Below are 26,910 nucleotides of genomic sequence, written 5' to 3'. Positions count from 1 at the left end.
ATTGTTCGCGAGGACTCTGCCGCGCTCTTTCATTCTCAAGTGTCATGCCCTTCTACCTTTCATGACCTGACTCGAAGCCAGGCGGATTCCCGGAGGAATACAGGCGTATTGTGGAGCGCCTTAAGACGACTCAATGACTCGCTTGTGATATCACAGCTGTCTACGTATCGGTAACGACGAGTCTACAACAACCACATGCGTCTTGTTCGGGGAGCTCCGGATGTGTGTTGTTGGCCTGGCTGGATGGACGATGATGGGCTCGCGGGAGAAGTTGAGTTGCCCGAACATGATGCAAGACCCATGGAGATCAATTGATTCCCTGCTTCCACGAAGTAGTAGTCCCCTGTAGTTTCATCAGTACTCCGTATATTGCGCTTGAATTGTGCAAGGGCGTAGGTGACCGCACCGTATATGATCCCAGTGAGGTTATTGGGCGGCGAAGCTGGGTTATTCACCGTCCCGTTCGAAAGCAAACTCTGCCACTCGGGCTTCCACGCAAACGCAGTGTTATCACTCAACAACTATCGCATCAACGATAGACAGTTGAGATCACGAACAGCAACGAAACATGATCAGCTTTCATGCACCCATCAAAAACATAGTGGAGGATCACCTTGATGGCGGCGTTACTCCAGTACTGCGCACCCGTGGTGTTCGAAGGAGATAGGGATGCCTCTTGCTGGGACAACATGAGCAGGCCGACGGTGGCGATCATAGCAGCAGAGCTGTCTGCTGGTCGTGGCGGATCGAGAGGCGCGTCGAAGTCCCTACATCGTTCACGAATCTTAGGATCGAACAGACCCGGCACGAGAAGGACACTGACCATGGCACAATACCGTCAGACGGTACTTGCGAGAGATAGAACGAGGCCATCCGTCGCGCCGTCTCGATGTACCGGGACTCGTTCGTGTTGCGATACACTAGACGAAAGATGTGTGGTGTTAGTCTCGGATATCAGCTACAGACACCCAGAGTGTACGGACTATTAGCGAAACCGTAGATCCCCCACGCTTGCCCGCGTGTCCACGTACTATATTCACCATTAAGCCAAGAGCAGAAGGATAACATGAATGAAAGCCAGCGCGCCTATTATCAGCGTACCCCTGCGCGGTCCTCCGCCTGATGACATCCCCGGTGGTCGAGTTGTATTCGACGACGTGGTACGAAGAACCTGCAGACCCCCAGTTGGCACATGTTAAGACGTTTACAATGCACGACACTGACCGTCGGGCCGAATATGATTCTGGGCCGTCTTGTCTGCGTGGGACATAGCGATGTCCCGCAGGGTCGTGTTCCCTGTCAAAGCCATCGAATCGAAGAGCACCTCGGAACGGCGTCAAGTGTCAGAACAAGCATTCAAGGAACCTCAACACGGGGCACTGATTCACCTGCAGGTTCATCATGTTGTCGATGATCACCTGGAGAGCAATGTTAACTGCTGCGTATCTGGTACGCGGTATAAACTCACTTGAAAATCGGTAGGATCCGACGTGTCCCAACTCCTCGTGCAGCCCACGATAGGATTAAACCGATCCGCCAAGAGAGTCGCAAACGTATTCACCGCGGTGACCGCAGTCTGATTGCTCGAATCTCTGTCAAAGCCCTGAGCACGCATACCTCGCACGCTCGCGCTCGCGCCCACTCACACTGCCAGCTCCTGCACGAAGGGAAAACTCAGAAACCCTACATCATGCCCCACCGTCGTGTGCTGCTCCAGCGCAACCTCAGGCGCGCTCAGACTCCTCCCCAGGTCCAGGAATTGTTGCGCGGCGCTAGAGTTCGGGCAGAGCGAGGCGAAGCGCGTGTGCAGGGCATAGTAAGAAGCAGGGAGGAAGCCAGTGGTCCAGTAGTCCGCCGGGAAGTACTGCCATACGCCTTGCGAGCGGTCGGTATATTGGGGATACTGAACGGGATTCGGCACGTTCTGCGCTGTCTGCAGGAATTTAGAGGCCACGAGCGGGGAGAACAGCTCCGCAGGCACCGATGCTGCCCAGGATGACCCAGTAAGACAAGCCGCCGCGACGAGAGTGAATAGTCGCATGGCGGTAGCGGCTGAAACGATGGCTGCGAGGAGGCCGGTATATATAGCAGATGGTCGCCTCGTTCTCATGACCCGTTTTTGACTCCGTGCTGGATTGTCACGAGTGACCAACGTCACGCACTTGTAGACGAGCGGACCGGCAGGAATTCCTTCGTTCAGAAATCCTGGCGCAACGGACATGATACATTTCGCACATCTAGAGAGTATCGAGTACGTATACTTTCAGGACATGCGGAATTTACCGTGCATCTGTCACGCCGCAGTTAGGGAGTCGTCCGATAGGAACAGCAAGAGGTCTACGCAAGAGTCATATGGCGTTTGGCGGGCGAAGCCATGGCAGAAATTGAAAGGGAAACTCCGCAAGATCAACTGAAGATCCAAAAGGCTGTCGAACGTCGGTAGAACGTCAGAGACAGTAACAACGTGAGTGAACAGGGCAAGGACCAAGCCACGGCGAGCACAACCGGTCAAGAGAGTATCCAGAGATCGCGAAAGTCTTCAGCAGAAGAATTAAGATCCGAAGATATACAACCAGCTGGTTTGGCTGAGAGCCTTGGTGAAGAAGGGATATATCAGCTTGACGCCACACCACCCAGGATAGCTGCAAGATAGCAGCAAGACCAGGAGACACTAGAGCATTCAACTGGGAGATATTCCTAGCCCGCTTTTGTAGTCTTCAGCCCGGCAGTAACCCTCCAGACTAACCTCAGCAAGATGGACAACAAGAGAAAGACGTGGAAGTAAGAGATCAAGCACAGCGTCGCATTTCGCTGCGGAGAGCGGAGTTGTTATTTGACCCGCTTTGGGCAAACGCGTCGCAGTCGCCTGGCCTGCTGCTTCCAACGCTTATACCCTCCCTCCTCTTCCTACCGAACGACTGTAAATTGACCTTTCGAAATGGCGAATCTCGGAACGGAGGTGGTCTCTGTCATCAACAAACTACAGGATGTCTTTACCGCGGTGGGCTCGTCGGCCAACTCAATAGACTTGCCGCAAATATGCGTGCTGGGCAGTCAGAGTAGTGGAAAGAGTAGTGTGCTGGAGGTGAGTTCAAGGGTGTGTTTTGTTAGCTTTGCTATACTGATGTATGTCTGCAACCTAGAACATCGTCGGACGAGACTTCTTGCCCCGTGGAACGGGGATTGTGACGCGGCGACCCCTCGTACGTTAATGGATTATGACTTCATCCTACAATGCCTGATGGAATATACAGGTCCTACAACTCATCAACCGCCCAGCTACCGCACAAACGAATGGCACCTCATGTGAGTCGCTCGTTAGGCCTTTCCATTTCCTCACTGACTGGCTCCTCAGCGCCAGCCCCCAACGGCGCAGCAGACGGCGACAAGGCCGCCAACGCCGACGAGTGGGGTGAATTCCTGCACCTCCCCGGCGAAAAGTTCTACGACTTCAACAAGATCCGCGCGGAGATCGTCCGCGACACCGAGGCGAAGACGGGCAAGAACGCAGGCATCTCCCCGCTCCCCATCAACCTGCGCATCTTCTCGCCCAACGTCCTCACGCTCACGCTCGTCGACCTGCCCGGCCTGACAAAGGTCCCCGTGGGCGACCAGCCGCGCGACATCGAGAAGCAGATCCGGGAGATGCTGCTCAAGTACATATCGAAGCCGAGCTGTATCATCCTCGCGGTGACTGCGGCGAACACGGACTTGGCGAACTCGGATGGGTTGAAGCTGGCGCGGGAGGTGGATCCGGAGGGGACGCGGACGATCGGTGTGCTTACGAAGGTGGATTTGATGTAAGTCCGGCTTGTTTGCCATTCATCTCATCCACTGACCAAGCGCAGGGACGCCGGGACGGACGTCGTGGATATCCTCGCTGGCCGAGTGATCCCGCTCCGCCTGGGGTACGTGCCCGTGGTCAACCGCGGGCAGCGCGATATTGAGGCGAACAAGCCGATCCAAGCTGCGCTCGAGTACGAGCGCCAGTTCTTCGAGAACCACCCGTCGTACAAGGGCAAGGCGCAGTACTGCGGGACGCCGTTCCTGGCGCGCAAGCTGAACATGGTATATTTTATCCCAGTCTCCGATGCATTACCCCTGCTGATCAAGGTGCGCCGTAGATCCTGATGCACCACATCCGTGCAACGCTGCCGGACATCAAGGCGCGCATATCGTCACAACTATCCAAGTACAACGCGGAACTACAGTCGCTCGGGGGGCCGACGGGCGACGGGAACTCGGGGAACATCGTCCTCAGCGTCATTACGGAATTCACCTCCGAGTTCCGCTCGTCGATCGACGGTAACACGAATGACTTGTCGCTGAACGAGCTCTCGGGTGGCGCTAGGATTAGTTTTGTGTTCCACGAACTGTTCAACAATGGCGTGAAGAGCATAGATCCGTTCGACCAAGTGAAGGACGGGGATATCAGGACGATCTTGTATAACTCGTCGGTGAGCGAAGTGCTTGCGCGGTAATGTGGCTCTGGGCTGATTGGGGATTGGTAGGGTTCGACACCAGCCCTCTTCGTTGGGACAACGGCTTTCGAGGTCATTGTGAAGCAGCAGATCAAGCGATTGGAGGAGCCCAGTCTGAAGTGCAGTACCCTCGTGTACGATGAGCTGATCCGCATCCTGGGGCAACTACTGCAGAAGATTGTTAGCGTCTCGTACTACTCATCTCTGGCCGATTCCACTGACTAAGTATGTGTTACAGCAAGCGTTCCGGCGTTATCCTGCTCTCCGGGACCGGTTCAACTCTGTAGTGGTCAACTTCTTCAAGAAGGCCATGAACCCCACCACGAAACTCGTATCTGACCTGGTTGCGTGAGTATCCAGGTTAACCGAGGTGAGAACGTGATATTGATTTGACATTCTTTCTCAGTATGCAAGCATGCTACATTAACACGACCCATCCCGACTTCCTCAATGGTCACAAGGTAGGACCGTTTCTCCTTGAGTTTGTGCGCCCACACTAAGCCTGCCTACCAGGCTATGGCCATCGTCAACGAGCGACTAAACGCCAACAAGCCCCCACCGCAGCAGGCCGACCCCAAGACTGGCAAGCTCGCGCCCGGGCAGATCAACAACAACAAAGACCTGGACGTAGATGCCAAGAAGGAGGAGCCGAGCTTCTTCGGGTCGTTCTTCGCCGGGAAGACGGCGCAGACGAAGAAGAAGGGGACGGCGACTATGGAAGCGGTCAGTGAAGTCCGTCTAGTTGGTTCGTGGGTGGCAGTTGTGCTGAAGTGACTCTGCTGTAGCCACCGCCAGTGATCAGGCCGCAGTCGGCGCTGAGCGATAGGGAGGTTATGGAGACGGAGGTTATCAGTGCGTCCCTTTTCCCCTGGTCGTTGATTTGCTGGCTGATGACGGCGCAGAGCTCCTGATCCACTCGTACTACAACATCGTGAAGCGGGAGATGATCGATATGGTGCCAAAAGCGATTTCGCTGACTCTCGTGAACTTTGCGAAGGAGAACCTGCAGCGGGAGCTGCTACAGGAGCTGTACAAGCCCGAGGTGCTGGATGAGCTGCTGAAGGAGTCGGAGTTCGTCGTGAGCCGGAGGAAGGAGGTCGTGTCGATGATACAGGCATTGAATAAAGCGGAAGAGTAAGTGCTTTTCTGAGGTCGTGTTTCATGCTCTTGCTGATGGAAACGATTTTCTAGGATCGTGGCGGGAGTATGAGGGACGTTGGCTTGATAGGTTGTTTCTAGATTATGGCTGCTCTGGCTATTCCACTCTTGTGCATAGTAGTACTGTAATATTTCTTTCTTCATCCTCATGGAACACTTTCACTATGTCCTTCTTCTATGACATCGCCCAGGTCTTCGAAGGTATTCGGAGATCGATTTCGATCGCAGGTGATATCACCAGAATTCCCACCAAAAATCGCATTACATCAAGACATACAAACTCTGTCTTTCCACTATTACAAGCACGTTTGACAGGGATAGGACTGCTCATGCTCTATTTACCGTCCATCGCCAGTCACGATCCTCGTTATGCACCGTAATTGAGACGGAAAATGTCGTTCAAGCTAGGGAACCGTTTAGGACTAGACATGAATCAAGTGTGCATGCTTACACGTAGTAGCTCCCTCCCTCCGGTATCAGCTGGAAGACCTGACTGAACTGTAATGGATTCTCGCCGTCGTCGACCTGCGGACGCGTGAATGCTTGATGGGAAGTGATACAAGGATCCACACGCACCAGTAGGAGACCCGTGACGCTGACGATGAGACTGGCAATCGTGGGCGACGATGGCTGGGCATCGAGGGTGGTGATCTTATGCTGCACTCTCTGAAAGGGCAGGCTCTGCGAAATCGACCAGCGTTCAGCCACGATCTTATCGCATTCCTGGACGAAAAACCAGCACTCACGGTCAATTTCTCTGCGATCGCAGCCGCGCCCTGGGTGGGCTGGCCCTCAAAGGAGAGCATCGAGGCATCGCGCTAAGGACAGTCGAGCGTGATTGCTTTTCGTCAGGCGGCAGATCCCAGATATCGCTGCGAAGGAGGACGCACGTAAAGAGACTGCAGCCCGGCGCGGTTCGTGTCGAACGTGGAGTAGTAGAACTCGGTGAACTGCTTCGCGATGCTGTTGATATCGGCCATCGTGGACGTCGACGTGCGCAGCGAGGAAAATAAAAAGCGGAATAAAAGGTGGTGGCGGGATGAGCGAGAGGATATCGGCGACGCCACAACGCGTCGTCGGGCGCGGTTCGGTCCTTCCGAATCGAGCGTGCGCGTGCCGCCCGCTTCGCGTAGTTAGCGATGGCTTCGTTCGCTGCGCCGGTCATGAGCATGGCCCCCGCCCCCGTCGACACCCAGCGGCCCTCGATGCGCAGAAAATCGTCAGCGCAGAACCTCCTCGCGTCGTTCAAGGGCGCGCCGCCTGGCCCCCCGCCGCCCATCGCGACCGCGAGCCTCTCGAACGCGGGGCACTCATACACGGGGACACCCACGACCAGTACGCCTGTGACGAGGGAGTGGGATGTGCAGAGTATGGGGTCGGACGGGGTACCCTCCGCGGTGCCCACTGCAGGCGCAAGTCCAGCGCTGGGGACCGCCACGTCCGTAGAGTACCTGCGAGACTTGCTGCAGAAGCGCATAATCACTCTGACTTATATGCGCAACGTGCATGATGGGTACGTCTGGCTGTGACTCTTGGTTTGCTGCGATACTCATGGGGAACTAGGCGGAGTCATTGGTTCCACACCATCATGATGTCGCGGGCAGAGCTCGACCGCGTGTTCAACAACACCGCGATGAAGAAGCGGTGAGATTCCATCGGTGCTCGTTCGTATTGTGCGCGATTTAAGCTGCCCAGGTGATCAGGACATACCGCTTTGCCATCCTAGGCATGTCGCTGTCTACTCTGTTCGACATTCAGCAACCCCAGGATCTCCTGCGCGGGCTGTTAAACACGTTAAATGAGTTTGAGAACATGAAGGAAGGCGAGGAAAAGTCGAGGGTGGTACGTAGAGAGCCGGCTCAACCGATCAGGCTGTTGACTGCTTTCTCTCCAGAGATTATTCAGTAGATCGAGGATGTCGAAGCGCCAGGCAGGCGCAGTGAGCGACTATGCGATATCCTACTCTGACAGCTCAGACAACTCTTACCTAGTGATCCCCCACATGGTCCGTACCTCATCTCCCCTGCCCTCGTCTTCCCCACTAACTCCCCACCTCACAGCCGTTCCCCCTCGACTACCACCAAACTCTCCTATCGCTCTTAGACGTCCTCTCCGAGCTATACAATAAAATCCTCCGCTTCCTTGGGCCCTCGCCTTTCCCTAACGCACAGCACATGCTTGGGCCTCTCGGCGCGCTGTCCCCTCACCCGGGCGTGTCGTACTTGTTCTCGCAGCAGGCAGAAGCAGATCCGGACAACGGATTGTGGGGCATCGCCAACGCGCACGGAGGGCCTGGCAGCCAGGGTCCGTTCGGCGGCACGCCGGGGCTGGGCGGCCTCGGGAGCCCCCCGCCAAGCTGGACGCCCGGACTGGGGGAGAGCGTGCTCAAGATCGACGGCAAGTTGAAAGCAAGTGATTCCTCTTTGGTTGCTGGTGCGTAGCTGACGGGATGCCGTAGAAAATCACGTCCACGCTGCTGAAAGAGCTCGATACCTTTGCGCGGAACAGCATCAAGGACGAGCTGTCCTCGCTCGACCCGCTCCTGCGCAACGTCGACGCCTCCGTGGCCGAGGAGGGGCGGGAGCAGTACGACTTTGAAGGCAGCGTCGAGTAGGGGTGGACGTTCGGACGGTTCGGTCGGACGGTTTGGCGTATCTTTATTTCCTCCCCGTTTGCTTGCTTTGGTTTTCGCGTTTGCATATTGTGTACTATCCTATTCTACCCTACGCTGGCATGTAAATATGTTATATAGCTGTATGTTTTATTTCTGTGTTCCTGTGTAGACGCGTCTGATCTACGCGTGATCTGACCTTATCGTGATGCTTTGATGAATGACTCGGAAGTCTGCGCTGTGGCTGAAGACACGGTGCAAGGTTCCTTCCGCTCTCTTGTTCTCCTGATATCCCGGAGTACTCCCTTTTGGTTATTGCTGTCGGTTCTGGTTGTCCTGTTCAAAAACATAGAGAGGATTGAAACTGCTACACGATTTACAAAGCAATTCGCGACTAGCTGACAATGACTGCGGTACCGCCCCCTGGTGTCCCTGATGAGCTTGCGGGTGATTCGACAGCACCTGCTACTGTGGAGACGGTTGTGCAGAAACTAGGCGGTGTGAGCCTCGACGGGTGAGTACCCGTATACTTCAAATCGGCAGACGACCTCATCCCGCGGTTCTCCAGACCCAAAACATCCACGCCCGACCCGACCTCTGCATCCACCCCCGCCCCCAATGCCGACACCAGCGCCCCCGCCATCAAGCCCGCCGACCCGGCGTCCGCACACGACCAGGTCGTCACGCCGTGGGACGTCCAGGGCTCCGTCTCGAGTGACGGCAAGCAGCTCGCGATCGACTACGACAAGCTGATCGAGCAGTTTGGCACGAAGCGCGTCGACCAGGCGCTGCTCGACCGCTTCGAGCGGCTCACGGGCCACCGCCCGCACGTCCTGCTCAGGCGGGGGATGTTCTTCAGTCATCGGTGAGTGCGTTAACTGTTGCTGGCGAGGGGGAGGCTGAGGAGAGGGTAGGGAGTTTGATAAGATTTTGGACCGGTATGAACAGGGGAAGCCGTTCTTCTTGTATACTGGACGGGGTCCAAGTAGCGGGAGTATGCACCTGGGGCATATGATACCCTTTACCTTCACAAAGTGAGTGTGGCAGTACCTATAGATTCGGTACGGAGTCTCATACACGATGGAGGTGGCTCCAAGACGTCTTCAATGTTCCCCTAGTTGTACAACTCACCGGTCAGTCTATCTTTGCCTTGGATTCGTATTTTCCTGGTCTCTGATGTTCTCGCACTCCAGATGATGAGAAATTCCTGTTCAAGCACGAGCTGAAGCCAGAACAGACATACAAATTTGCACGGGAGAATGCAAGGGACATCATCGCTGTCGGCTTTGACCTGGAGAAGACGTTCATTTTCAGCGACTACGATTACGTCGGTGGGGCATTCTACAAGAACATCTCCAAGATATCCCGGCAAATCACCTTTAGCCAGGCCCGCGCCACCTTTGGTTTCACGGAGTCGTAAGTGCCCTTCAGCTCAGCTCACTTCCAATTTTATTCCAACCCCCGGTAACTAAACCCCCCTCCCTTAAGTGACAACATCGGCAAGATCCACTTCGCCTCTATCCAGGCCGCGCCCTCCTTCTCCAACTCCTTCCCCCAGATCTTCGGCACGACCTCCAACATCCCGTGCCTCATCCCCTGCGCAATCGACCAGGACCCGTACTTCCGCCTCACGCGCGACGTCGCCGTCAAGCTCAAGTACCCCAAACCCACGCTCCTCCACTCCAAGTTCTTCCCCGCGCTCCAGGGCCCGCAGACCAAGATGAGCGCGTCCGACCCCAACTCAGGGATATACATGAGCGACTCGGTTAACGTGATTAAGAATAAGATCAATCGGCATGGCTTCTCAGGCGGAGGGGAGACTGAGGAAATCCACCGTGAGAAGGGGGGTGATACGGAGGTGGACGTTAGTTATCAGTACCTGGGTTTCTTCTTGGATGACGATGAGGAGCTTGAGCGCATAGGAGCGGTGAGTGGACAGGTGGTGCGTTCCAGACGCTTCTAAACCGAGTATAATCCTAGGAATACCGCGCCGGCCGGCTGCTCACCGGTGAGCTCAAGGCTATGTGCATCAAAGTACTACAAGACTTCGTGAAGGGGTTCCAAGAGGTGCGTCACCTCGGTCAGACTGATCTGTGTACTATATTGACGCTGTCCGTACAGCGTCGAGCGCAGGTCACAGAGGAAGATATCTCGCGTTTCATGGACCCAACGAGGAAGATCATTCCGACCATGAGCAAGTGTAGAACCAGCGCGGCAGAGCCACCAAAGGCAGAGAACTGACTAGTGCGTGGGATGAGCGGTGTCCTGTATAGAGTATTGCGAATATATGGCTGGCCGCGGCAGTTTCGGTGGCATCCTCTGGATGGCCTACGGCATCACTGCTGGAAGCAATTCAAATGCGTCACACATACGCTGAGGCACTAGGGTTAGGGCTTCCCTTACTATGCCAATTGGGTGCGTGCCAGCAGTGACGAAGTCCACGTCTAACGCGATTGGCGGACATCAATATGCAATGACGTCTGTATGGTGGGCATCTGTTTCATGCAAGAGAACACAGGTTTCGGGGCCGAGAATGGATTTGATGTCTGGCAATCAGTTGAATCAATCACAGGAACAAACGCGTTCATCACACGCAATGGAGCGTGCCGCTGTAGTTCGTCAAGTCTGCCCATCGCGGACCTCCCCGTGCCAGCGAACCTACAAACTCCGCCTATGGGTAGGCTATAGCACCCAGCCACATGGTATCTATCACTGGGCAATAGGTTACCACGGCTAGAACTTGAGCACCGCACGTAACCACGGGCTTTTTGACTGGTTTCTACTTGTACTGAGTTCCGGTCAGCTCTCGTAAAGTTGGGACGGGGCGTCGTCCTCGATCTAGATCAGGATTCCTCGTCTGTAGTCCGTTTCAGGAAACATCCAGCCTCAGTCTCGTGGTATGAGGGTCATCAGCATCCATTGCAGACGCTTTGACTTTATTGACGTGCCTTTATCAGGTTATCGCGGCTTTAGAACGACATAGAAACGTTGATGTCCCACCCGTGGATTTATTGTTGAGGTCAGACATACCATTTTATGCCAAGTGGCTAGAAATAGCATTTGGGTGCGCCTTCGTGGCGTTCATGTCCTTACCACGATCGCAGATCAAGGGATTAATTACGAATAAGATAGATTAAGTGGCAGCTTGACATCCTGATATTCCAACGAGGATCGGCACGTCACACATAACCCAGCAAGCAACTTGTGGCCATCTTGGCAGGCAGCAATTAAACAGCGCAGCACGTACGACGGTGTATATGTCTGGGATCGACGGGTTACTGCGACTAGCAATAACTCCGTACAGGTAGTTCGTCCGCGCGAGGCCATACAATGATGGAAACCTAGAGTGTCCGACAATTTGGCAGTTGAGGAGAGGCCTCGCCCTACGGCGACGCATTGGGACCGCTGCTACTTTTGCAAGACTGATTGGAACTTGAATAAACCAGTCGAGCCGGATCAACGCCAATGGTGCTAGTAGAATGCCGATCAGCTGCCTGTATCTTCCGCAGCCAGAATGTTCCTCGAGAGTCGGACACTGTACAGACTTCCAGATTGTATCGAAACGCGGTATCCTGTCGACGAATATTGCATCTTCGCCTCTACCATCGAGACCACCGGCCAGAACCTGGTGCAATCAGTAATAAGAGGTCTGAGACCTGAAGAAGTGCAGGTTCCGGCCTCTTTTGCCAGCTGAATGTCAAGACAGCTAATGGAGGTGGTATCCAACTTGAAAAGATGGATGTACAAGAGTAGCTAACGCGGGTTATGAACTTGAAGGGCGTATTGCCTTGACGTCCCCGCGCCTGTCACGCGATAATCAGGCCTGTGCCGTACCCATAGCTGTTAGATCACAATTTACCAGATAGAATGTATTGTCCCCTTGACACCTACCTTCGGGATTGAGACAGCGGGCAGTTTTTAGAGAGACGACGCGGGAAGTCTCTGTTGGCGTCGAGCTGGAGAAACGAAAGTGATATACACAATAACCACTTGCCAAGCCGTCGTTAGCCGCCCACATACGCCTTTGGTAGGTTGAGATATGAGTGAGAGGAGACAATAACTGAGATAGCGGCTCGGGATTATTGGAGACCAGTCGGAATTTCTTGAACTGAGCGCTCAAGCTGGCACTGCCGAAGCCACTTGGAAGCTCATCGGCGAGGCGCGAGATGGATGCACAGGCGGTGTGTGGAGCAAAGATAGGTGAGACGCATCGAGTTTGCTCGGGAACATACGGCCAGATTTGACACAGCTACAGGCCCAGTCCATGATCTCTTCTACGATGCGGCAAACAAAGGCATATACTCGTCCAGGATATAAAGAGAGGGAAGGTGGGTAGTACGGCTCACCACAGCTACATCCTAGTCCACAAATCACCACTTGAACAATGCAAGCATTCGCCACTCTTGCAGCGCTGGTCAGCTTGACGTTCGTCATCGCTGCCCCTGCTCAATCTTCTGGTACGTATCTCGAAGCTAATCCATTCCCCCAGAACACCCTGCTGACCGGTTGACAAAGCGACAGCCATCATCACCCCGCCAGGTGAGCTCTCAGATGCGTATATAGCCAATTTATCGGGTTAATTATCCCGTAGATACCGAATGGTGGGGTAAGAGACAGGTCGATCCAACCAGTAAAACGAGCACCACGAGCATCACGGCCGGTAAGTGGAACCGAAGGATGCCTCCGTTAAGTACCGTTCTCACTAGAGAGTAGAGGCGCCCTGGTGGGGCAAAGCACAAGCGACGTCCAGCGTCGCGACCCATATTAGCGGCCCAGGTGCGTACCATGTAACGTCGTTCTCGGACTTGGTCTGAGATAATCCCCAAGATACCGAATGGTGGGGCAAGAGGGCTGACACGCCCACGACAACAACGACCTCCAGTGTCGCAGAAATGACGACTGTATCGGCCACGTGGTCCACCCTGTCGTTTGGTAAGCGAGAGCATGGATATTTGCCGCGGAGACTAAAGGCTGTCCTGCGGTAGACACTGACTGGTGGGGAAAGAGGGACGTCGCACCTACTACCACGTCTACGACCACCAGTGCTGCGGAGACAACGATTGTGTCCAACACGACGTCCTCCTCGCCGTTCGGTAAGTGATGGAGATATCTTCCACAGCCGAGACTAATGGGTCTATGTTAGACACCGCTTGGTGGGGCAAACGGTCCGAAGGTGCTGCGACGGCAACATCGTACTAGAGCGATGGTCGATTTCTAGTGTCTTGTCTTTACATTTGTTATCGCATGAGCTGGACTTCCTTAGAGAATAGATTTCAGGGTGTACCGTAACTTATTTCTATGTCAGGTACATATGTGCCTCTGACGGTGATGTATTGTTCTGCAAGAAACATTGGGGTGACGTGATGAGCGTTCTAACGACTAGAATGAGTATCAGTCATGAGAAGGTCGCAAGAGCACATACACTTTCAGTTTACTACCTGAATATCCGTCCCAGGAGATAGCCAGCTCAGTTGCTCCCGGATTTGCGCGATGACATCCCCATTGTAGATGATGCGTTGCTTCATGCAAGATACAATTTGCAGAACCTTTAGGTTCTTCACTGAGGGCCACGCCGAGAAGAACTTCATTAAACTCGGAGTGACGATACACCTCTGCAATTTGAGGACGCTGAGAGCGGGTAACGTAGGGCTCTGCCGATCCCGGCACCCACGCGCGAGGGCGTCCCAGAGTCTGGAGCAACTGTCTGACATACTGCGCACCGTCAATTCCTCCAAATTGACAACATGTCGCAGAATCTTCACCGCGGACTCGACGTCCTCTGCCTCCATACGTCTCAAGGGCGCAGCGAGTTCCCCCTCTATGCACAGACATCGTACGGCAGAGAACGAGTATGTTCGAAGAATTGAATCCACAATATTGCCTTGGAAAGTCGACCCTGAGTACTGATCGTCAAGTTCAATACCGAGCTCGCCGCCAAAGATCGTGGTACCGCTAATGTTCAGTTCTCTTGCGAAAAGGTCAGAACGCGAGGGGTTGGAACGTATCCTAATTGTTATGCCGTCCATATGCCCTATGGAAGGTAGATGGGGAGGAATGCCAGCTAACGCTGCTGGAAACCTGGGGAACCCCCGTGATTGAATTCTGACGGTGCTGCCCGGCGGAATTATGATGTGACGCAAGACGTAAAGGAGCAGGTGAGCTTGAAGATTTAGAGTTAACTGCCGAAGCCGTCGTAGATTGACCGGACAGGAGATATCGGGCATGTCGGGGCCTATCATATCATAAGGTCCATGTAATATCAACTGTTCTATATCGGGGCAGTCACGCAGCACTTGTATAATGTTGAAGCCGTCGTGGGTTGTAGAGTGCATATTGTTACCCGAGACTAGGTTTAGTTTTGACAAGCCCTTGCAAAAGCCGGGTTGCAATGCCCAAGGAAGATTCAAGGCGTCTAGTTGCTGAAGCGTCGGCGATAGTCCGCCAAAGAATTGATCCGGACTAATACTCTGGATGTGCCACAGGCCACTGCCGTCTATTTGTAGCCATTCCAGCCGGGGAGCTGGCGTCGAGACAAGCCAATTGAACAGATCCGAGTCCAGCGCCATGCGTGGGCATATCAGAGACAGAAAGCATGCATTTGAGATGGTGGATGGCCACAGGTTGCGCAGGGACGGCACGTCATGTCGACATAAGCTTTTGTCCGTAATCCGGACATGGAGGGTGGTACCTCTTGTCCGAGAGAGGAGTTCGGATATGAGGGCGGGACCAAAACAGTCGAAGTCCACGTGGTTCCAAAGCAGAGGGTAGCCCAGGCTGACGAGACGCCAGTGAGAACACACGTGTGAGACACGAAGGGGTAGTTCCCAAGCATCGTCGTCTGGGCGAGTGCGGAGGAATATGTCGCACAGTAGCTCCTCCGGTAGGCGATTGATAGTGGCTAATTCGTTATGTTGCACGAGAGATTCCTTGTTCCTGCATGAGCAGACGTCCCGTGATTCATAGGCCGCACTCATCTGGGTGCTCTTATTGTCCCTGAAAGGCGGTTTTTATGGTGGAATTCCTGGTCAGTACATCAGTGAAAGAGAAGCTTCGAACAATCAATTCACAGGTTATGGCCCGACTCCCACCGATGTGGCTGGGAATCAGAATATGGATATTCACGTCCTTGCAGTGCGATGTCCACGAAAGCCATTTCAATGTCGCCTGGCTCGGATTCAAGGCTCATGTGCTGTACGGAACGAAGTCGACGACATGCATAAATTGAGAGGCGAGGCGCCCTAATCGGGTGGCGCCGGGGTCGCGCGATAAAGTGATACCGGGCAGTGCCGCACACTTCCTCTTGACGTCCTCAGGCAGAGAATATTCTACTTCCCATTCGGCCCCCTCCAATTGCGGAGGCAGCAGGAAGATCTCAGCTACCAAGGTTGTTGAATAGCTTTCATACCTCGATTTGAGAAATCGTGCCACTCGAGCAATCATCGTGACTAGTGCTACTGAGACCTCGGCAGCACGTGGCATCGCCCAGTCTCACCGCACGCCATGAAATAAGGCGGTAGGGCCGTGCGAGTGGGGAGACGCAATCCTGGGTCGCGCGGCGAGTTATTTGGCTTTGTTTGTTCCCTAATAGCGAGTGTCACGAAAATGAGAACACGTAGATCACTTCACACTGCGAGAATCAGGCTAAGATATGGCTGAGAGAAATGCTCAGAAGGATGATTAAAATGTATCGGAAATGTTGGATTTCCGGTACTTTGCCTCTTTCCCTCCATATAGGGTGAAAAAGAGATCTGTTTGACTAGTGTTCCAAGATACGATGCATTTTCGAAGAATCCGAGTTTTCCGATACATCCAGATATGTCTTCAGAACATTTGGTACTACTGTCGCAAGAGCCAAAAATGACTCTAGGGAGCTGCATGCGCGTGGCGCATTTGAGTCACAACGCGCCTGAAATCAGCGCGTCTGGCTGAGTGACGTGTGTGACAACCGCGTTCTGGTGTCACACTGGAGGTCGCCTTTCCGCTCTCCAATGCACTAAAGACTGCACAGCTTCTCTCAGACTTCATATATAGCATTCTTGATATGGTTCCCTTCCCTTGCAGATATTTGGGTGTACTGAAGCATAATATCTCTGCCTACAGCCATAACAAGAAGTGTACCATCCCGAGTCATACATGCTAATTGGTTAAGTCTGCCTCAAGTCAGCTGAATAAAATAAATATACACCTTTCATGATGTATATGGGATCTCACAAGGTAATCTGTTGAGCATTGCAAGCACAATCAATGGGTGGTTGAGCATGGGAATTGAGGGAATAGGAAAGCTATGATGTACATCCTTATGTAAAAGGGAAAAGATGCCATTACACATCCTCTGTATCCCAAAAAACCATTATATCATCCTACAAGAAATTCTAATCACTCTCCGATGTCATTACACAGCGAGTTGGGTCAAGGCGCACTTGTGCCAGTCTTCAGCCACAATCTGCTTACTAAGCGACTCGCGCCGTTGGCAGGCGTTGCGTCTCCCCAGTGCGAGCGGCAGAGCCCGCTACCGTAGACATAGATAAGTACAGATATTTGGCTTAGTTTACAAGAAGTTGTGTAAATCTACGTAAATCGACCCCGCCGTGACCCAGGGTCAACGGTGGCTAATGGCACGGGATAGCAAGTACAGCGCGAAAATTCTCAGTCCCGCTGCATTAAAAGGTCCCGGGTAGTGTCAGATACATAGTAGATACAAGGGGGATACTGTACATATTATTCTGAATAGATACAAAAGCTCTAAATACGAGAAATAATACTATTCGACCAGGAGCACGTAGGTCCTCGACGCGTCAGACGCGTCCTAATTACACGCCACGCGTCCTGGGGTCCCCAAGTGAGTATCCCGACAAGGGCGCCAAAGTTCCCGGGGTTTGATGGGGAGAAGCGCTCGGGAACGCCGCGCGAAGCGGCGGCGGCTTGATGTGATTGTACGGATGGGCGTGACGCAAGGGGCGGACAGAAATAAAATTTTAGACCACATGCCACAAATCTCAGTTAATGGTCTCCAGGGGACCTCCCCTCCCCCCGTGGGACAGTCTCACGGTACATAAAGGGAAGGTATGTCGCATAGCAAGCAAGGGTTAGGGTTACTTTGTCACAGGGGGTGTCACATCTACTTCGGTCACAATTCATATGTTTTTCTGAAGATCGCTACCAGGGGTCATTCTTTCTCACCGCTTTTCTCTGGGATACTTCAGAAAGGCATTTAGGTTACTCAAAAGTACCCAATGGTGTGCCAGATACCTACCCGTTAGCTCCCTTACCCCAGATGGCTGGGCGCTTAACTGATAATAAATCTCAGTTAAGGGCTCCGAGGTCCCCCCCCTCCCCCTGCATGTGGTCTCGGCATCTCCCGGTGTCCGCCCCTTGGCGTGACGCGCTCGTAAATCCACACATCACGTGCCTGTAAATCCTGTAAATCGGCGTAAATCCAGCGGCATAAATGCTTTACGGCGCTTAGGCCGTGCTTTTGAGCACTTATGCGGTAAATTGAGTGCTTAAGCACTCGCGGAAGCGCTTTCTGACCCTTGGGAGCTAAACTGACCAGGGAGAACAATTTTTGAGTATTTTACCAATAGATTCACGCATTTGTATAGTATACAACAACTTCTATATACTACAGGAGGGCCAAAACATCCCCGAGGAGGTGCAGCCGCCGGGGAACGAGGAGGAAAGGCGACGCGTCGACGCATCGCGCGAGGCGTGGGAATACCCGGGAACCGCCGAGCCTCACCTGCCTAATAAGGCAGGAATCGCGTAAAGCCAGCGGAATAAGATTTGGTAGCAAGCTGAAAACTTGACATCCTGAGCAGCATCATATACTAATATATTTATTTTGCGAAAGCAGTTGTGTTCCAGCCATGATTTCCGAATGAGCATTCACCTCAACGATTTGAAGAGATGTCCACTCACTCCTCCCTCAGGTTCTGAGTATACAAGTCATTTATGTAAAACAGCTGACATTGAAGTATGCTGCTTTCACCTGGAGGCCGCATCTCCAACGCCCCAAGCTAGGTCATGTCTGTTCTCTTGAGTCCCTTGACCAGCATCCGCCACCTTGGCTAAAGATGGAAAGAGAGATGCCACGTGGTTCTACGATCGGGGTCCTTTGAGGACCCCATCTTTGATTGGTCCAAAGCCATGTGCCGGTCCTGCCGTCCACCATATACGGTTAAGAGCCAAATAGTGTCAAATAGATCGCGTAGATCTTGAAACGATCGCAGGAAACCTGCGAACGGCCGGGGGGTCCAAGACCCACTACCTACGGTAGCGGGAATATTCGTGGCATTTCAAAAGCGATATGATGATATTTTTTTCCTCCTTCTGTGACTCGCTCCTGGGGTCGGTGTGGCACAGTTCTAGACAAGACCCGTCTATTTCGAGGAGTCAATGGAAAACGCCCTCATCGGGATCACATATATGCATCATGGTAGTGCTCACAGCTTGTTTAATGGGACAAGCGAAGGCCAGCGATCCGTTTTTGGCTCACCGCATCAAGGGGTTTCACGGATTGCTAGTCAGGTCTGGAGATTCCCCTGTGCAGACGCCATGAACCCAAGATATATGAATCCCGGCTACATTGCAACATTGACGAACCTTTAGTAGGGATGTCTAATAATATCTTTCAACTAGCTGCATAGCACTTAGACTAAGCACTAGCACTGGAATTGGTGCATTTGTTTGGTCCTGAGACGGTGGCACTGGGTCAACTCGGATGGGACAAGTGAATTTGAACGGCACTATTAGGCACTTGGCATTCAATGCGCAGGTCTTGTCAGAGGCAGCCCATAGCTGCTACCACAGCATCCTGCGGTGCACGTACTGGGACGAACAGCCCGATGTATTTGAAGGCATTGACAGGAGCACAGGTGTCTACGCGTAGGCGCAGTATAGATGCGGCGAAGACGGATACGACACGTTATATACGTGTTCGTACTGCGAACGTCTTCGCTTTAACTGGCGGGCGGGGAGGGGGGTGGTCGGTGAAGGCTTGAGAATGCACTGCTTTTGGAACGATACGTACATGTGGCTCTATAGCGACCTATATTTGGAGCGGAGACGCAGCGCAGATAATGCATAGCATAGACCAGGCTGGTGTTGTAATTGCGCCGCATGGCAGATGCCAGAACAGCGTGTCGTCGTATCACATTTGATTGAATATTCAGCCCAGGAAACACTGAAGTGGTTGTATGTGCGACGTATGTTACGGAAATCTGAAGATGCGCCCGACGCAATAGGCCCGCTCAGGCAGGTCAAAATAACCATGATGTTAACTCCTCAGTGATTGCGCGCTGCAGATTGAGACCAACATACCCGTCCATGCCCTCAACTGATCCGTTGATCCGTCTGCGGCACCGAAATGTCAACAGTCTGACCGTAACCGTGCCGAAGCTGCGAGCTCTTGCAACTGCCAAAGCTGTGCTAAGGGACATGCACTGTAACAAACTAATCAGTATTAGATCTAATCTTGACCACGTACGCACCACGCACAACCTCTCGGTAGTTATGCATTCCCGCATTCAGTACTATTGCTGTTGACCGCATATACTGTCAATCCTCAGGTTTAAACCTCTGACAGTGAGGGTAGTTGCTTCGGAGCGGACATGTGTCGCAAATAGTCCAGTATAACAACTCGAGTGAACTTAAGAGCTAGTAGCTTGACACACAAGTATTCGTCGCAAATCAGGATAGTGCCACAGACCCGCGGCCTATATACGGATGCTATAAGAGGCCTGAGACGCAACGGAGGACTGCCTGAAGATGAGATCTGACGAGAATGATCGCTGGACTGGAGCCTTCGCAGCGCCTGAGATCTGAACCCACGCTTGCTAGGGATGACGGTCTGATGGCACAGTCAACCAGCCTGTCACCATCTGACTCCGCGGACGTAGTCAGTGAACTGCAGGTGTAGCAGTGCATATCACTATGACTCACATGAGGCATCGCCGCTGGGGTCTTGGGTATAAAAGGAGGGGGCAAAGGAACCTACTCACTCAGACAAGCTCTACCCATCCACATCTTCAGCTTAATCATCTCTAGTCAACCTAACTCAAATTAATCAAAATGAAGCACTGTTTCTCCCTCGTCATTATCTTCCTTATTGTCGCCTTCCAAGTGATGGCGGCGCCGCTGAAAGCACGGAGTGAGTAGAGTCGGTCTAGCACTTCGCATCCCTGCTAACCCCACCTGTAGTCACCCCGCCTGGTATAGTGGATCCTGCCTCGCGTTGTCAGCAGTTCTGACATTAATATAAATACAGATCCTGAATGGTGGGGAAGGGCTGTTGACATCCTAAGTTCCTCAGGTACGCATATCCATACTTGGATGACATCCCAGAGGCACTAAGGTCCCGGTTTTCCAGTTGATGTCTCCGAGTCCACCACGAGCACTGTACAAGCTTCTCTCGATGCCACAATTTCCGGCTCTCATAGCTCACATGCCGGTCATGCGCACTCGCACTCGCAAGGGCCCTCTCACACCGGGACACATTCTCACACGGCGTCACCCTCCTACACGCAGACGAGAACAGACAATCAACATGAAGCGTCCAACATTCCTACTCCAAGCGGCGGGAGTGAGTGATCATTCCCTTTGAGTGAAAGCAATTACTAACGGATATCCAGCACGTCCCTTCGAGATATTGGCGCCTTACTAAACCTCGAAGCTCCCTTAATTTATATATTTATTGCTCGTCCGCAAGAATCTTCTCCGAGAAACAAGGCCATTCACTATAATTTGGATAAAGAAACACACCGCTTGCTCTTCAAACTTTCCGAAGACCTGTAATCTGACTCACTGTGAGCAGTGGGCCTGGAGCTTATCTTGACTATAATCAGTGTTAGCGTATACACGGATACACGGACTCTATCCTTGCCTTATACATTCACATTCTTTACCTTCTCGACCGCTTGAACACTTCGATTACCTCGTTGATAATCGTCACATTCATCGGCGCTTTCGAGATTTGCAATTTTTAGCTCTTCATATAATCTGTAGCTATCGTCGTCAGGAACCTTTGTTTTATTTATTCTGTATTTGTTTCCAGCTAGCCTGTATGCACTTCACAAACATGTATCGCGTGTAGACCAGAATGACTGTTGATATAACAATAGTGGAATTAGTGCACTCACCTGTTCTGGTTTCATGTTAAGACGCTGGCCGGGCAAGAATAGTAGCATGTGCCCCAACGCGTGATTGCATTGTACTATTACCCGGTAACCCTCACCTCCTGCAGAAAGATGCGGAATGACATCTCAGGATTCTTCCGGCCTCGCGGCCGATTGGGCCGCGTCGTCGTAGAGGCATCCGAACCCTAGTATCCATTTACGGTCGAAAGACGTACTTCCGGAATATCGGCAAACCCTACGCGACCTTGAACGAATCGCCGTTCCCAGCTCTGTTCCAGTCATACATACCCCGTACGTCCTCTCTATCCCATCCTTCTACGGCTTCTAAGGCGGCCTTTCCCCAATCGAACGATTCGTGTTCTGCATGATCGGCAGGGCCGTCGACGAAAATGATCAATGATTCGTTCTTCTCTTGGATAAAGCCTGCCTGAACACCGTTCTTTACCAGGGCTCGTAGCGGCTCCCAGTATGACAGGACATTTAGGCATACGACAGCTACTGAGTCGTCAGAGTCCGCCTCCTCTAGGCCCACGCGAATGAAAGCAACACACGCTTATTGTGGATCCCCAGCTGCGTCCATGTCGCAACTTCCAATACCTGTATGGAGATGATTAGCACCGACAACAAGAGAGACCTCACGCATCTACTGACCTCCTCAAAGGTACCGAAACCACCGGGCAAAGCCACAAAGCCCGCAGCACGCTTGGCCATCTCGACTTTACGTTCATGCATGGAACCTACAATGACCTAGAGGAGAATGAATAACAACCTAAGATACACCCCGTGTAAATCCTCACCGTGTCCACCTATATTCATCGACGATGCAATCTATGGTCAGCTCCTGTACGAGAGCAGCAGCACTACGACGTACATCCTCCCTTCCTCTCTCGTCCAGTAGAATGTACACAGCATGGTCTTTTGGGTCGCCCTTGGTACTCTTCTCCCCCTCCCCACCTGCAGCAACCATAGCCTGCGGAACCACGCCCGTGACCTGCCCTCCTCCTTCCAGAACGGCTCCGGACACAATACCCATGATGCCCTTCGATCCCCCGCCGTATACGAGCGGTCTCTTCGCTGCAGCTAACGCCCGTCCTACGGCTATGGACGGCGTTAGCAATGCTATGACTGGGTAGAGGTGCGTAAATTGACGTACATATTGCCGCATCTTGGTAAGCTTTCTGTGCTCCGAGAGACGACGCGCAATATACAGCTATAGCCCTATTGTCGCTATCCGAAGGAGCCATGTCAGATGTAGATGGGTACTACAAGTGGTAGTCGCGATACCCGCAGCGATCACCGGCTTTAGCTTGACTCGGATGAAATCGATAAAGCATCAGTCATCGTAACGATATGCATATCGTATTGCGTATTTGTGCAGCATGTAACACGCCGTATGGACGGTGCATGGCAGAGGAACTCAGAAAGACCCGTGTCAAAGGGAGGCGTGCAGAGACGAAAGCCGAAAAAAGGCCGAGGTAACTCTAGCCGGCGGTAAATGAAAGAGAGTATGATATGATACAGTGCCCGACAGACGAAACTACGTACACTACAGAAATATGATTACATCCAGCCCTCGTCCCCTTTCTTTCTTCCTCTATAGTTACACTCCACTAACAAGGGCACCACCCCATGTTCGACGGGGTCAGTGTAGAAGTCCATCAACGCCCATCCTCTAATCCTCGGGCCGTCCGTGCTGCTCCGCTGGTGACTCTTCTCCAGGTCTTCACGCCTCTGGTCCCTTGAATCCTGACTCAGCATATCGAGCACCCACCTGCCCACTCTGGAGTTGACGCCTTCAATCCCCAAGCCTATGCTGGGCCAGCCGAACCCTCGAGCAATGGTGGGCGGCAGTGCGAGAGGTGAAGCCGCGGAGAAATATGTAATCGTGAGTGTCGGGATCGGCGAATCGTCCTCCGGCGGCAAGAGGACCTTGGTGGATAGTTCGACCTTTTCCGGTATAGACAAGAACGAGGGTATCGCGTACCTGTCGAAAGTCGGTCAGACCGTGAAACAACGGTCAAAGGGAGGGCATCATACCAGTCATGGGTCCTGACCAGGGTATTTTTGCAAGGCCAGGTGAACCCCAGCTTCTCGCTGTCGGGCCAATTCGTCGGGTGTATTCCCAGCCCTTTGGTACCGCCCTCCCAGCCAGCCCCATCCCTGCCAAACCGGCTGAACATGACCACCCTACCTCTCACTTCGCCTAAGGTAGGAACCCTGTTCTCGAGGAACCACATATCTCGTCCACCAGGTCCGTTCGTGATCTCATAATGAACACATTTCGAGAAAGTTGCCGGTGAGGTGACATGGAAGTCCTCCTGTTTGATCGACATGACGAGGGTCTCACGGCACGTTGCAGGGGCTGATAGGAATGCGTGAACAGTAGATAATATATGCTGGAAGGGAGCATGTTGCGGTGATAATCCGTGGTACGCGATTAGCCGGCCCTTTATCACGGACAGACGTATGTCCAATACCCGAATACCTGACTGTAGCTGGACGGGTAAGGGAGTCTCCATGAATTGGCATTGAGATACTGGCCACCCGTAGAAAGCCATTCTATGCAGACGTCAGCGCATTGTTGATGTCGTTGCGATATATCACCCACGTGTCATGCGTACCGGGCAGGAGTACAGATGAAAGAGGGAGTGTGTCCGGTAATTCGGACAAGAACGACGACAAATCACGCTTGGGGAGAATGACGACCTGCTTCTGTCGTCTAGACACCTATCACAAGCAAACAGAACTGTCAATCGAAGTCACCAACACACGATGAGATACACTTACTCGGATCTGATATATGCGCCATGGGCACTCTTCCGGTAAATTTATTACTTTCCAGGACCGCCCAGTCGTCCATCTAGTTTTGATAACGAACGAGGAGTCCCGGAGCAATGCCTTGTCCTCTCGATAAACGGCGTCTTCCGTAGAGTTAGAAGACGGACGGCGTCCCAGGTGAAGCCTGAAGCTGGACCCTAGCTTTGCCACGGTCGTAGATGACGAAGGCCCAATGGAGAGCCGTTCTGCATTAGCCCTCCCGCCGCTAGTCTCGTAAAAAATGGTATCGTCGGTCAGATTCGTTACAGTCGCATGCATGTCGTCGTCGAGGTGAACGTTGTGCAGCCCATAGACAAGCCGACGCAGCGCCACCAAGCCGGATACATTTGGCAGCGTGACGCCTCACGCCATCGCTTGACCGTGATTGTGACGTGACGCGTAAAGTGGTTCAGACGCGTTCCACAATTGCAAGCAGTTCGCACTGGCCGGCGCTGTGCGCAGCAGATGTCCGCTCCATCACAGCCCCCGAAACCGGTGGGTGATGCACGCGCAGATATTGCACTGTGATGAACATGAATCAGTGCTACAGGTGCTGAGCGCATCGTCCCACGACGTGCGCTACTTCGCAGCTCTCCTGCGCGGCGTTAGTTTCTCGAACGTACGTTCTCATACGCCGGATGTGATTCGCTTCTACGATAGATCTGTGTATAGAGAGCAACCATCTACCTCGCAAGTAACGGTTTCAACGTTTCTGTTCAGGAAGGGAAGACAATAACCGGTTAGTTCACTTCATTGGCCCGTAGCCCGACGTCTCTGACTAGCACTGTATCACAGGTACCGCCTTTGTATCGGATCACGTCTTTGACGAATACCAGTACAATGACGAAGGATTTCTTCCCGCTTCCCAAGACTCCGATTCGGCCCCTGCCCTCGGATTTGAGATACGTTTGAACACGCTCCTCGAATGTCTGAACATATTCGGGACGGCAGGGACTGCGTCGCTGTCGTCAAATTCAAAATCCAAGAAACAGCGGAGAAATGATCATGATGGCGATAGCGACGAGAATAATAGGCATGGTCCTTTGGACAAGTATTTCACTGCCAACACGGGCGGCACGGGCATGAGGATGTCATATGCCGGGCCTGGCCATCCTCTGACACTCATCCTGTTTGTGCTTCGACTTCTGTATTGTCTGATTTCTCCATTCACACAATCTTGAGTAGGGCAGAGAGCTCTTCCGGTCCTACAGCAACATGTGAGCTCACCACCTTCGACCCGGAGGGACCCGTGGAGATCGAATTTGCTCAAAACACAGTGTTTGTACTTCCTCCATGATTTGGATGTTCCCCTGCTGAATGCTTACTGGGTATGCAAGAAATATGCACATCATACTGAAGGTACGCACCCCTCATGGTATAGTCGTTATGAAAATGAAATCGACCGGAAAATGTAGTCCTCATGGCTCCGAGATGCCCTTTCTGAGCTCGATCCATCCTGCGAGAAGCTCACCTTCGTCTGTACACCTGCTCCGCAAGGGAACAACGCATCCCGCACACCCCTTTTTCGCATCCTGGCGGAAGGCATGTTCGGAAGCACCGAGGTTCGTCGTCCCTATACAGTCTGCAAAGGAAACACTGGAAACCCTGATTAAATACACGGACTGCATAGATGGATTACCCGAACGACCGCGAGGTCCTTGAAACGTTCATATGCACCCAACCCGTCAAATTCACGTGCGTTTCTTATTTGCCTTGCCCGCCGCCTGGCGATTTTTTAATACCTTCCTTCAACTCTACTAACCCCAGGTACCGTTTCTCCCACATTGCAAAATCTACGCGGGCACTGCAGGCGTCCCTCAAGACCTCTATGCGAACGGACGATTTTGGAACGCTCAGTATGCAGTTCATGATGCCCTCGGGAAGGGGACGGGATGACGACGGGATTTTGTTTGTGGAGTTCCGAGTGAGTAGCATCAGACCTCCGTCTCTTCAACTGTTGCTCATGTCGTGGAGCACAGTGTCTACCGCTAGACGATCAAGTATGATGCACGAGTATGACATGAGAGATTACCGTCGATCTTATCATTCACATGTGCCCTTACGGGTCGTCGATGTCGTATTCCGTGCACGCGTAATGCAATAACGAAGAAAATTTAAAGGTCACGAATTTATAGTGCAGAGGTATATAATACATTCGTTGCGGGTATAAAGTGCATTACAGGCTTCATTGGCTCGACACCGGCGACTTCATGAGATAGTGATCTTCTTCGGGGCCGCCTCAGGTGCGGTCCTAGGGAAGGTGACAGTCAAGACGCCGTTCTCCAACGATGCCTTGATCTCCTCGGGCTGAAGAAACAGTCAGTACGATGCTCGAATCACAAGACTTGGACAAAATCTACTAACCTTGATACCCTGAGGAAGCGGGAGCGTCCTCGAGAACTTGCCGTACCGCCGCTCGCGGACGGCGTATCCATTCTCGTCACGCTCCGACGAGATCTTGGTCTCCCCGGAGACGCTCAGCTGGTTGTTCTGCACGTCGATGTTGACGTCTTCTTTCTTGAGACCCGGGAGCTCGAAGGTAGCCGTCACCAGGTTATTCTGATTGTCTTCGTGTACGTCCATCCTGTACAAGGGATATGTTAGCATCCGTGTCATCGACGCGGAAGGAGCATCGTAGTACTTACCTTGGTCTCAACAGACGTGATCCATTGTCAGTGCTCCGGCGCTGCACTTGGTTATTTCCAGTGGT

General features: G+C 52.8%; 12 protein-coding genes across 12 annotated transcripts; 6 read left to right on the top strand and 6 right to left on the bottom strand.

Moving 5' to 3' along the window:
* Positions 1–115: 115 nt before the first annotated feature.
* On the bottom strand, positions 116–2,041 carry GLOTRDRAFT_120232 (d-4,5 unsaturated-glucuronyl hydrolase-like protein; the record flags this gene model as incomplete). Its single annotated transcript, XM_007865513.1, has 10 exons — positions 116–343; positions 407–521; positions 614–767; positions 824–920; positions 984–1,030; positions 1,087–1,171; positions 1,225–1,324; positions 1,389–1,418; positions 1,469–1,592; positions 1,647–2,041. The coding sequence occupies 10 exons, from the start codon at positions 2,039–2,041 to the stop codon at positions 183–185; spliced, it is 1,308 nt and encodes a 435-aa protein (XP_007863704.1). The 3' UTR covers positions 116–182.
* Positions 2,042–2,938: 897 nt separating this feature from the next.
* On the top strand, positions 2,939–5,619 carry GLOTRDRAFT_35315 (uncharacterized protein; the record flags this gene model as incomplete). Its single annotated transcript, XM_007864629.1, has 12 exons — positions 2,939–3,085; positions 3,144–3,203; positions 3,255–3,306; positions 3,377–3,800; positions 3,849–4,068; positions 4,125–4,457; positions 4,512–4,661; positions 4,720–4,829; positions 4,888–4,942; positions 4,995–5,204; positions 5,267–5,333; positions 5,384–5,619. 12 exons carry the CDS (start codon positions 2,939–2,941, stop codon positions 5,617–5,619), a joined length of 2,064 nt encoding a protein of 687 aa, XP_007862820.1.
* A 387-nt stretch (positions 5,620–6,006) lies between these two features.
* Positions 6,007–6,619, bottom strand: GLOTRDRAFT_104432 (nuclear transport factor 2; the record flags this gene model as incomplete). Its single annotated transcript, XM_007865512.1, has 5 exons — positions 6,007–6,043; positions 6,091–6,164; positions 6,216–6,320; positions 6,386–6,457; positions 6,530–6,619. The coding sequence occupies 5 exons, from the start codon at positions 6,617–6,619 to the stop codon at positions 6,007–6,009; spliced, it is 378 nt and encodes a 125-aa protein (XP_007863703.1).
* Positions 6,620–6,808: 189 nt separating this feature from the next.
* Positions 6,809–8,419, top strand: GLOTRDRAFT_114937 (uncharacterized protein; the record flags this gene model as incomplete). The annotated part of the gene is made up of 6 exons (XM_007865511.1): positions 6,809–7,152; positions 7,203–7,283; positions 7,343–7,481; positions 7,534–7,644; positions 7,700–8,047; positions 8,098–8,419. The coding sequence occupies 6 exons, from the start codon at positions 6,809–6,811 to the stop codon at positions 8,251–8,253; spliced, it is 1,179 nt and encodes a 392-aa protein (XP_007863702.1). The 3' UTR covers positions 8,254–8,419.
* An 85-nt stretch (positions 8,420–8,504) lies between these two features.
* GLOTRDRAFT_73054 (tryptophanyl-tRNA synthetase) lies at positions 8,505–10,605 on the top strand. The gene is made up of 8 exons (XM_007865510.1): positions 8,505–8,764; positions 8,819–9,115; positions 9,165–9,284; positions 9,337–9,383; positions 9,444–9,666; positions 9,739–10,177; positions 10,231–10,317; positions 10,372–10,605. Exons 1-8 carry the CDS (start codon positions 8,655–8,657, stop codon positions 10,489–10,491), a joined length of 1,443 nt encoding a protein of 480 aa, XP_007863701.1. The 5' UTR covers positions 8,505–8,654; the 3' UTR covers positions 10,492–10,605.
* Positions 10,606–12,634: 2,029 nt separating this feature from the next.
* GLOTRDRAFT_127048 (uncharacterized protein) lies at positions 12,635–13,449 on the top strand (the record flags this gene model as incomplete). Its single annotated transcript, XM_007865509.1, has 7 exons — positions 12,635–12,707; positions 12,766–12,789; positions 12,842–12,910; positions 12,964–13,026; positions 13,078–13,182; positions 13,236–13,343; positions 13,394–13,449. 7 exons carry the CDS (start codon positions 12,635–12,637, stop codon positions 13,447–13,449), a joined length of 498 nt encoding a protein of 165 aa, XP_007863700.1.
* Positions 13,450–13,676: 227 nt separating this feature from the next.
* Positions 13,677–15,224, bottom strand: GLOTRDRAFT_91929 (uncharacterized protein; the record flags this gene model as incomplete). The annotated part of the gene is made up of 1 exon (XM_007865508.1): positions 13,677–15,224. One exon carries the CDS (start codon positions 15,222–15,224, stop codon positions 13,677–13,679), a length of 1,548 nt encoding a protein of 515 aa, XP_007863699.1.
* A 5,095-nt stretch (positions 15,225–20,319) lies between these two features.
* On the top strand, positions 20,320–20,911 carry GLOTRDRAFT_127047 (uncharacterized protein; the record flags this gene model as incomplete). Its single annotated transcript, XM_007865507.1, has 5 exons — positions 20,320–20,398; positions 20,449–20,460; positions 20,516–20,560; positions 20,618–20,830; positions 20,880–20,911. 5 exons carry the CDS (start codon positions 20,320–20,322, stop codon positions 20,909–20,911), a joined length of 381 nt encoding a protein of 126 aa, XP_007863698.1.
* A 707-nt stretch (positions 20,912–21,618) lies between these two features.
* On the bottom strand, positions 21,619–22,627 carry GLOTRDRAFT_35746 (uncharacterized protein; the record flags this gene model as incomplete). Its single annotated transcript, XM_007864662.1, has 5 exons — positions 21,619–21,878; positions 21,935–21,980; positions 22,035–22,130; positions 22,255–22,481; positions 22,537–22,627. The coding sequence occupies 5 exons, from the start codon at positions 22,625–22,627 to the stop codon at positions 21,619–21,621; spliced, it is 720 nt and encodes a 239-aa protein (XP_007862853.1).
* A 245-nt stretch (positions 22,628–22,872) lies between these two features.
* On the bottom strand, positions 22,873–24,479 carry GLOTRDRAFT_137236 (PLC-like phosphodiesterase; the record flags this gene model as incomplete). Its single annotated transcript, XM_007865506.1, has 4 exons — positions 22,873–23,367; positions 23,421–23,942; positions 23,992–24,110; positions 24,171–24,479. The coding sequence occupies 4 exons, from the start codon at positions 24,477–24,479 to the stop codon at positions 22,944–22,946; spliced, it is 1,374 nt and encodes a 457-aa protein (XP_007863697.1). The 3' UTR covers positions 22,873–22,943.
* Positions 24,480–24,665: 186 nt separating this feature from the next.
* On the top strand, positions 24,666–26,401 carry GLOTRDRAFT_114933 (Rad1-domain-containing protein; the record flags this gene model as incomplete). The annotated part of the gene is made up of 10 exons (XM_007865505.1): positions 24,666–24,695; positions 24,751–24,819; positions 24,873–24,939; positions 24,996–25,329; positions 25,386–25,478; positions 25,538–25,559; positions 25,616–25,762; positions 25,831–25,895; positions 25,968–26,124; positions 26,180–26,401. 10 exons carry the CDS (start codon positions 24,666–24,668, stop codon positions 26,204–26,206), a joined length of 1,011 nt encoding a protein of 336 aa, XP_007863696.1. The 3' UTR covers positions 26,207–26,401.
* A 7-nt stretch (positions 26,402–26,408) lies between these two features.
* On the bottom strand, positions 26,409–26,783 carry GLOTRDRAFT_127043 (HSP20-like chaperone; the record flags this gene model as incomplete). Its single annotated transcript, XM_007865504.1, has 2 exons — positions 26,409–26,507; positions 26,565–26,783. The coding sequence occupies 2 exons, from the start codon at positions 26,781–26,783 to the stop codon at positions 26,409–26,411; spliced, it is 318 nt and encodes a 105-aa protein (XP_007863695.1).
* Positions 26,784–26,910: the final 127 nt, after the last annotated feature.

This window comes from Gloeophyllum trabeum (genome assembly GCF_000344685.1).
Source record: "Gloeophyllum trabeum ATCC 11539 unplaced genomic scaffold GLOTRscaffold_00003, whole genome shotgun sequence".
Lineage (NCBI taxonomy): Eukaryota > Fungi > Basidiomycota > Agaricomycetes > Gloeophyllales > Gloeophyllaceae > Gloeophyllum > Gloeophyllum trabeum.
This window is presented reverse-complemented; position numbering and strand designations above follow the sequence as displayed.